The sequence below is a fragment of the Arachis ipaensis genome, chromosome B03, assembly GCF_000816755.2.
Source record: "Arachis ipaensis cultivar K30076 chromosome B03, Araip1.1, whole genome shotgun sequence".
Classification (NCBI taxonomy): Eukaryota; Viridiplantae; Streptophyta; class Magnoliopsida; order Fabales; family Fabaceae; genus Arachis; species Arachis ipaensis.
The window spans coordinates 58012916-58022572 of NC_029787.2; the positions used below are offsets into that span (position 1 = coordinate 58012916).

A 9657-nucleotide genomic window follows, 5' to 3' on the forward strand; every position below is an offset into this window, starting at 1 on the left:
GCTGTTGGAATAGGGCGAAGGTGTGTTATCACTGCAAAGGTGATGCAAGTTAAGGAAACATTATTCCTTTGGGATTTCGCCGTTGGAGTAGGGCGAGAGTGTGTTATCACTGCAAAGGTGATGCAAGTTAAGAAAACATTATTCCTTTTTGCTCTCAGTTACACGCAAGAAATCTGAGTTTGATGATTGCTCTTCTGGGTTATCCGCCATGCCGCCACAACGCTGCAAAGTCCCCACAGACGGCGCCAATGTACAAGATGTCTCTAGTACGGGTTGAGAGATGGATCGAGAACTTGCGGGTTGAAGCAGATGCCGGATCACTTGCCTGGAGCAATGGGGGGTGGTACCTGCAAAGACACTCCGACGCTCAAGTCAAAATGGATCCAAGAGGTAGAAGGTGTGAGGAATGAATGAATACCTGGAGGGACCTAGATCCTCTATTTATAGGTGATGATGAATATCTTATCTTATCTTATCTTATTTGGCTAAGATAAGAGAGACGTTTGAATTATCTTATCTTATCTTATCTTATTTGGCTAAGATAAGGGAGACGTTTGAATTCGAAAGTTGGTTAGGAGCTCTAGTGGGCTGGTTCCGGGCCTTCTGAAAGGGCGAAGCGGGTCGGACCCTGGTAACCCGGTTCGGGGACCGTTCTGGGTGTAGGATCCGTGGGCCGAATCCGTAACATTGGTAATTGGTGAAATAGCGAACAAGTTTTAAGACATATCTCTATGGAATGGTAAATACAAAAGAAAATTAAGAAAATAATGATATATGGAATTTCCAAATTAGTACTATAGGAAGTATTCGGTGAATGAGCAGATATGTATTCATCCTACTTTGCACACATGCACACAATAACGCCCATGACAAATATTCAATACTAAACTACATCATCCTGCTATTTACATAAACTATTATTTTGAGTAAACACTCAAATTAATCCCTCCAACAAATTTCAAATTGAATATTTTAGTCCCCAACAAGTTTTTATTCATTAGAAGTCCTCAAGAATTACTTCCGATAGACAAATTGATCACTTGGTCGCTTTCAATTGATTTTTTAATACATGTCCTTGATAAATAAGTTACTGAAAATTTTGTTATAAGACAATTAGATCTCTAAAAAATTATTATAAGACAAATTAGTCCATTCAGAACAACGGAAATACTAATTTGTCTAACGGGAGTAATTGTCGAGGACTTCTTTCTAAAGAAAAAGATAAATTGTTAAGGAGCAGAATCTCTGATTTGAAATTCCTTGTGGACGAATTTGAGTATTTATTATCTTTCATTTTCACTTATTGTACCGGGAAAGAGCCATTTTCCCAGAGCTGCCTGCGGCCTCTATCAGAGCCAAGTACTCGGTTATGGCTTCCCCTTCTATGTTCACTTCAATGTCATAGTCAGCCAGTGCATCAGTCTTCACTATAACTGCAGATAGCTCGTCTTCCATCTCCACATCTCGCTCTTCTGCTTTGCTGAGATCCGACGGATCTTCCACATCATTAATTTGCTCTAGCATTTCAGAAACGTTATGTGGTAAAGGCGCAGATGAACTTGCACTGCCATCAGGAGCAGCAGTTTGAATTGCTTCAGCCGCATGGTCAGCCTCAGGCAGTGCCGTCAGTCTTTGGATTACTTCTTCTAAAGTGCCACCGACCTCGAAGGCAGCAACCACTGCAAACACGAAACAGTATCAGAATCCAGCATAACCAGGTTAACCTGAGCATATCGTCGTTTGTTATATCTAAACTTAACTTCTGTACCTCTTGATCTTTCAAAACCCATGTGCACAATTTTTTCAATTTGAGTTTCCGTTGCTTGTTTCTGTCTCTTCCTTTTCCTCGACTCAATATGAACCTTCATGTTGGGGAGAGTCAGCAGAAATATTGGTTTCAGGTTATGCAGAAAATGGTCAAAACATAATACTAATAATAACCTGCAAAGCAGAATTAGTTTCCGGATTTGTCAAATCATCCAATGCCTTCTGAGTGTCATTTTCATTTCTTCGAAGGGCTTCAGCAGCGAGCTCCTTGTCAAACCTGTCAGATTTAGAAGCAACAACTTAAATTTAACTAGTATATTATAAGAGTTTTTCTAACCAAGCATTTTTATAGTAATAGTCTAAGATTATTTAGCTAGTCAATAACAACAGATGCCGCCCCATGAATAAATTGTGTAACTATTGTGGGCTAGGATCTCATAACTCAGATCCTCAAGCCAACATGACATTAATAGCTTATCAATGGCAACCTCTTTCCATAAGCTCTATAGACGGCAAATAGAATCTATATTGGAAGACAGACATCGTCTCCAATCACGGAACACTTGGATAAAATCTTTATATTTCTCCATGAAGATCAGAAATGAACTCTTATTAAAGTAAACAGAAACAACACAACAGCCAACAGAACTAAAGGAATTTCCTTGAATTAATACTCCGAAAAACATGATTAAAAAGCTCACCAATTCAGGGAAAAAAAGAAAAAAATGACAGAGATATAGCTGGAATTAGGTAACAAGCTAGAGCAGAGTGTATGCTCTCTGCTGCCCAGATCCCAATCCTTTCCTATAACTGAAATAACTGAATTATGACTAAGTGTCCTTGTTAAGTATCTAAAGAAAGTGGGAAACTACACCTTAAAAGCTAGCTAATAAAGGAGAAAAACTACAACATCCAGCATCCCATACTACCGACTTTGAGCACCCCATACTACCCAAGTCCACGGCAGCTTCACTCTATCGACACTGACCCAATGGTAGCCACTTTGCTACCGGTTATCAGTATTCGGTATTCACCTTAATCCAGTCTATAGGTAGTCCTTTCCGTGGCGCCAACAACCACGCTCTGATATCATTGTTAAGTATCTAAGAAAAGTAGGAAACCATAGCTTAAAAGCTAGCTGATAAGGGGAAAGAACCACTATCCTTATATAAAACATCAAGCATCACATACTACCCGATGTGGGACTTTGAGCACCCCATAATACCCAAGTCCGTAACAGTCCTCCTATAAGGGTAAGTCAGATCTGTCCCACTAAGATTCAATTCATGTTATTCACTGCTGCAGTCCCCTTTTCTTTTATTTCATTTTTCTCTATACATTTTCCTCCTATAATCATTGCTAAATCATTGGGATATGCTCCCTATACAACCACAATGACTATAAATTAAGCAACTAGAGGAGGTACCTAATCCTTTTACGTTGTATTTTATGCAATCCCCTAACCATTGGTAAGCACATCACTCCCCACTTATCACTGGTACAGAGTGAATCTAGTTGATTTTACGCCCTGTCGATATTCAGTCATATCCACACCTTAAAATACTTGTTCAGAACAAAATTATCAAAGGGTACATAGCAGCTGCGGATACGTTCTTGCATTACCTGCCAACTTTTTTAGCGTAAATTACAGAGATGTAACTTACCAGTCACAGTTTACCAAATAACACTGCCAACAATAGAAAACCAAAATCAATAAATAAAGCTCACCCAATAGAGACCAATTCCTTCAATCTCTCTAGATCAACAGCTTTCTTCAAGGGTGTCATCCCATACCGCTTTTGCTCCCTGGCAGAGAAAAATATTAACAAACATATAAATACCACTAAATATAGCAATCAATAAACATTAAGTGACACCTACCTAATTTCAGTTCTTCTCCGGATATCTTCCTCCTGTTTCTGCAATTTCTTCGTTGTCTCCTCAGCAAGGAAATCAATGGCACTCCCCACATCTTGATTGTTCATTCGCAATGCTCTCTTTGCATCACGTTCTTTATAGCCCATGCTCATAAGAAATGATAAGGCTTCATCTGGGACTTGCAGCTGGAATAAAACAGAACATTGTTTACAAGGGGAGAATAAAGGAAAAAAACTAGCAATCTATTTAGCTAGACTATTTGTTCATTTTCCGCTTATTTGAAAGGGAAAAAAGAGTGGCAAGAAGGTATGGACAAGAAAATAGAAAGGGCTATATTTAATCATTTTCAAAAGTATAAAAGAGAATTATGATCAATATTATCTGGTATCCAGAAAGTTTAAATTTAGAAGCAGAATTCTTTATCCTACAGAAGCTTGCGCTCAGCTGATCTTTATTATTTTATGCCACATGCATTAGCAACCAACCAGCATGGTGATCAATCAAGAATACGAAAGAAAATAAGTAAATATGAGTAAAAATGTTGAATTATTTTCCATATCATAATTTATGTCAAAATGCTATAGCAGTTGGACAAACCTGGTTAAATTTTGCTTTTGCAGAATCTAATGCTTTTCTTGATTTGTCCAACTGGCCACTATGATATGTGACCACCCCTTCAAGCAGCTCCAGTCTCAAATGTCTATGTAGACTTAAATAAGTAAATCTCATTACAAGTTTACGAAATTAGGCACCAAAATAATCTACTTGAAGTTGAGGATTAGAAATTATTTGGGAAATTCTACTAAATATTAGTTGAACAATATACACAGACAACTCACAATGCTAATTCTGGATAGCGCCCTCCTTGTAATAGTCTGAGGCGGAAAGAATCCTTCCCATGAGCACGTTCAATTCCCACCCTAGCCATTTCAAGACGCTTTCCTGCATCTGAGAGCCATCTGATGTCTCGTATCATAAAGTAGCACCACACCATGTCTATTTGCAGAATTGGAACATTGTCAATAAGCTGAGTGGACAAAAACAGAAATAATTTCAAATTAGGTATTAAAGCACATACGGGAAAATATATTAAAAGAAACGAACAGCAATTAATTAAGTTTCTCCAATCTCAGAGAAGCAGAAGGGACCTAGCAATTAAGTTAAATATACGAAACACCTTAATGATCATTAGTGTTTTCCCATTTGCACTGTGTAGAATAAGCACGCACTCCATATGAAATAGAAGTTAGATGGGGAATGTTTTAGGTGAGTTAAAATTGCTTTGCTCCAAATCAAAAGCAGCTCTACCTATTCGATGTTATCCTACTTGATTGAAAGCCTCGTTGTAAAATAAATGTTTTCAACAAACTCTTTAAGTGGGAAAAAGCTACTCCAATGTCAATTAGTTTGGGAAAAACCAAAAACAAAAAGGAATCACAACTAAACAACGAAGTAAAATGACTATTAAAAAAAAGGCAGCCTGGTGCACAAGCGTCCCGCATTAACACAGGGTCCGGAGAAGGGTCGCACCCAAAGGGTGTCATGAAGTAAAATGACTATAACAATATAAAATCAAAATATAGCATCACTTGGCTCAAATTAATAACTGATAACTGAATACATTCATATTCCCAAATGTGGAAATATAAATTTGATCACTCACCTCAATAACTTTTGGATCACAAAGTGAGAATGACTCCTGCAAAAGAAAATAAGGATTGAACTTTGGAATTTACTGTATTTTGGGGGGGACAGAAAATGAAACAATCAAACAATGGTGATCAAGCACACTACTAGCATTATTCGGCTTCAGAACTGTGTCTATTTAAAACCATATTTGCAACAATATACAGGTCTTGCTGAAATAGAGGAATATCATCAGGAACTGACCTCTCCCATGCTAAGCACTTCTAGCGCATCTTTGTAATTTCCCTGTTTAATAAGACGTTTTCCCTTTGCATGAAGCATCAATCCCATCATTACTGCCCTGCCAAATGACAGTTTGAGACTCACTTCAACAGTGGAAACAAAATATAGGCATTAAAACCCTAATATTCAAACAATTCCATCCATAAAGAATGACAATATAAAAGGGTAAATACCTTTGATCAGTCTCAGAACCTAGACGTACTTTCTTGCCACTTTGATCCTCAACTTCTATGTTGAAATCTTCAACAGGTAGTGAACCATCTGCATGTCTTTCCGCTAATGCAGTTGCAGCTGCCCTGTTTGCATCAAAGACAAAAAAGCTTCAGATAGAATACTGATGCAAACAAGTAACCAATATGATAAACAAATAAATTAAGTCTTTGGATTTTCTCAACAAAATGCCTAGACTGGGAAAGGGGTGCTGGAGAACATAGGCTTCCCATTGTTCGTGAATCATTAGGCCTCATGGATCAAATTGAAAACATCCCAGCAATACATTGCATAAGATTAAAATTATAAAAGAAAGAAGGTTGCAACGGTTTATCTACTGCGAAGCAGAAATGTCTTCTCTAATATATCATCAATGATTTCTTTTCTTTTTAAATAAATTATTTTAACCCTTTCTTTGAGCTCAGCTAGGATGAAGGTCAAAGTCCAGTCTTAGAACATATCCAGCAATTAGAAGCTTATCTTTATCCTGAAATAGAGCAATTGGATCGACCCAACCGCAATACTATTCTTAATTTCTTATACAGACAACGTAAGTTACCTTCCTACTAATACTTAGAACTTTGTTCCTTGATTATTCCCAAAACCAAGCACCATGAAACATCCCAGAATACAAATTATTTGAAAATTTAACCCTCATTAATCAAATACAAAGACAGCAACTGTCAAAGATTCTCATGGTACAAAAACACAAGTAACAAGAGTTCAAGTTTTTCCTTCTTTTTATCTTTTTCTTTTTTTCTTGTTTTTAATTAAAACAGATATAACACATAATTATACTGTCTTATACATTTCTCTGCACTATGTGCAAAAGAATGACTGAGGTAATAACATTAGAAATGAAGCATTGTTCATAAAGTTTATCAAGGCCTCTCAATCCAAATTTCTTAATTTGCAACCATTTAATAATCTTGCATATAGATATCATTTTTGAACAAAACCTCTCTTCCGCAGACTATGTGGTTAAAGTTACATGATATAATATCTAATTGGAATTACATATTTACATATAACATATTACGAGACGGAAAGACCAAGAGTTTCCTAAGTGAGATTTCCTAGAAAGTGAAGAGGGATTTTGTAAACATGGAGGTTCCAAACAACGGGGTTCTCTTGGGCTAGAGCAATTGTGCCCCCACTCTCCACTGATGTTTACTCCAGATATGACTTCTGTAGTTCTCTACCGGCGATAGGTGCGCAAAATTTCTCTGGGTTTGTTGAAGGATTCATGAATCCTGGCGAACCCTTTACTAAGAGTGACAAATCTAAAGAGCTGTTCCACGGGGTATGACCTAAACATTTAAATTATTAGTCTTCCTCTAACCTTAATTTAAACAACATTTTCAGCACAACCTTCGCCTAACCCTGTGAATTTTGGCTTTGTCCCCTTCATGTGCCTCCTTTGTCAGAGGCCAAGTACACATCACCGAAGAAACCTCCGACCTAAAGCCACCCAATCCGCTGGGCTCAAGTAGTACCAATAAGTCAATAACAATGGGTGTCAAACGCTTTTACACCCACAAGATAGAGATTTCCCCTTCAGGTTGAAACCTAATCTGGTCTTCACTAGTCATCAACCTAGTTGAAAATCCCTCATAATCGCGAATTACAAAAATTCTCGTAGACTATCTAATTAGAAAAATTCTTAGCTTATACAGAAGGGTGCGCAGTTCCTAGGAGTCTAACGACTTCAATCAAGAAAATCAAATAATTGCACAGCTTCTAAACCTAACAAACAATGAAAATCAAGAAGACACGATTGCGAGGTACCTGACCCGGGAAAGCCTGCGAGAGCGTTCTTCCTCGGCCATGATCTCCTGCCTGAGCAAATTGCCTTCCTGAGGTGAGACACGAGAGGCGAGGATCTTGGAATTGTTCTTAACGCCCACCTGAGCCAAGTTTCCATTTCCGCCGTGTCCGCCGGTGGCGTCATCGTCCTTGAGGATTTTGCCGGCGCATATGAGACTGATGGAGTCAGGGGAGCAGTTGGAGCGCCTGGCCACCTCTTCCCGCAGCTTTGGTACGGTCCAACTGTCCAAGTCCACGTCTTCCAGAACCCCCGCCCACGTCCCTCCGATCTTCAGTTTTGCCATCGCAGCTTTTGCAATTAATTGCGTGAACTCTGGCTAAGGGGTTTTGACTTTTGAGCAATCAGGTGTACTAGTTTTTTTCCTGCTACTCCCGTTGCTCGTTACATTAGCATCGGATCTTTTTAAAAATAAATAAAATAAATTTCATATTTTTTTCACATTTTTAAAATTGTTTTGCTTTAATTTTCATGTAGCGTTCACATGGATTTTTTTTTAACAAATATTTTAATTTTTTTATTTATCAAAATAGGTAATTTGAAAACAATTTATGATTTTAGGTTTCATTATTTATCACATTTATTGTGTAAACAAATTGATTATGCACATGTCTCGTTTATATTGTAAACGATATATGTTTTGTTACTCAATACATGAACACTCGCGATACATTCATTCCTAGGTACACTAGGTTCGGGAGAAAGATAAGCTCTAGCAGCCCGTGTACTTCATAAGCAAAGTGCTCTAAGGAGCGCAACTAAGGTACACTAGGTTCGGAAGGAAGATAAGCTCCAGCAGCCAGTGTACTTTATAAGCAAAATGCTCCAAGGGACAGAACTAAGGTACATTAGGTTGGAGAAGTTAGTTTACACTTTGCTAATCTCCTCCCGGAGGTTGAGATAATATTTCCAAGGGCACCTGATCACCTTGAGAACCGACCAGGCCATCCAGTAGATCCTGCAGAAGCCCGACTTGATGGGGCGAATGATGACATGGACAATAGAATTGTCTCAGCATGATATCCAGTACGAACCTCGACATGCGATCAAGGCATAAGCAATGGTTGATTTCCTGGTTGAAGTGACCGGAGATCTTCCCGATGACCCAAACACACAGTGGAAACTCCATGTTGACGGAGCATGCAACCAAGCGTTCGGAGGTGCTGGGATCATTTTGGAAAGCTCGGAAGGAATTACTTACGAGTAGTCCATCAAGTTCAACTTCTCGGTCTCAAACAACCAAGCATAGTACGAGGCCCTGATAGGCTGCTTAACTTTAGCCAAAGAGGTCGGAACAACAAAGCTCGAGATCAATAGTGATTCTCAGGTCGTGATCTCCCATGTGAACGGAACCTACCAAACAAGAGACCTTTTATTGCAAAAGTATTTGCAGAAAGCAAAGAGGCTTTGTGAGGATTTCGATGAAGTAGTGGTCCAGCATGTTCCCAGGGAGAGAAATGCCAGGGCCAACCTCTTGTCAAAGTTGGTAAGCACCAAACCTGGAGTGGAAAATCGATCTCTCATCCAGAGCTTGGTGAAGGAGCCGTTGGTGACCTTCTGCTGGACCCAAGTTCCCGATCCTCCCTCATGGATCAACCCGATTCAACACTTCCTTGAAGAAGAAATGCTCCCTGAAGATGAAAAGGAGGCCAAAGTAATAAGAAGAGAGGCTGCTAAGTACGCAGTAATACAAGGGCAGCTATACAAAAGAGGACTTAATCAGCCCCTGTTGAAGTGCTTATGCCCCGACCAGATGGACTACGTCATAAGTGAAGTCCCTGAAGGGTGTTACAGCCACCACGTTGGAGGAATAACGTTAGCCAGGAAGCTCGTGAGAGCCAGATACTATTGGCCCTCTATGATAGTGAATGCCTGCGAGTTCGTAAAAAGTGCAGAAAGTGTCAAGAAAACACGAATTTTCACAAGACTCCAGCAGAAGACAATTCCCGGTGAGGAGTCGACCTCTTGAAACCATTCCCGGTGGCCCCAGGACATGTCAAGTACCTCATCGTGGCCATTAGCCAGCATATCGCTGGAAAATTATCGAC

The 9657-nt window shown here is 39.2% G+C and overlaps 1 protein-coding gene across 3 annotated transcripts; it reads right to left on the minus strand.

Annotated features, from left to right (window-relative positions):
• LOC107630532 (NEDD8 ultimate buster 1) lies at positions 748-8023 on the minus strand. 3 transcript variants are annotated; one of them, XM_016333702.2, is made up of 11 exons: positions 7573-8022; positions 5748-5870; positions 5536-5632; positions 5309-5344; positions 4485-4672; positions 4243-4354; positions 3649-3830; positions 3496-3573; positions 1942-2044; positions 1769-1862; positions 748-1679 (listed from the first exon to the last, which is right to left on the minus strand). In XM_016333702.2, the coding sequence occupies exons 1-11, from the start codon at positions 7893-7895 to the stop codon at positions 1297-1299; spliced, it is 1719 nt and encodes a 572-aa protein (XP_016189188.1). In that variant the 5' UTR covers positions 7896-8022; the 3' UTR covers positions 748-1296. The 3 variants fall into 3 exon arrangements, with proteins under 3 accessions (XP_016189188.1, XP_016189189.1, XP_020974599.1); XM_016333703.2 differs by having other exon boundaries at positions 4243-4345; positions 7573-8020; XM_021118940.1 differs by lacking the exon at positions 5309-5344 and having other exon boundaries at positions 7573-8023.

Excerpts from the sequence above, each read along its gene's own strand:
- LOC107630532 (XM_016333702.2), bottom strand. The coding sequence starts at position 7,895 with ATGGCAAAACTGAAGATCGGAGGGACGTGGGCGGGGGTTCTGGAAGAC. Across the intron at positions 4,673-5,308 it reads GTGATCCAAAAGTTATTGAG|CTTATTGACAATGTTCCAAT; the intron begins GTGAGTGATCAA and ends TTGTCCACTCAG. Across the intron at positions 3,574-3,648 it reads CGGAGAAGAACTGAAATTAG|GGAGCAAAAGCGGTATGGGA; the intron begins GTAGGTGTCACT and ends TTTCTCTGCCAG.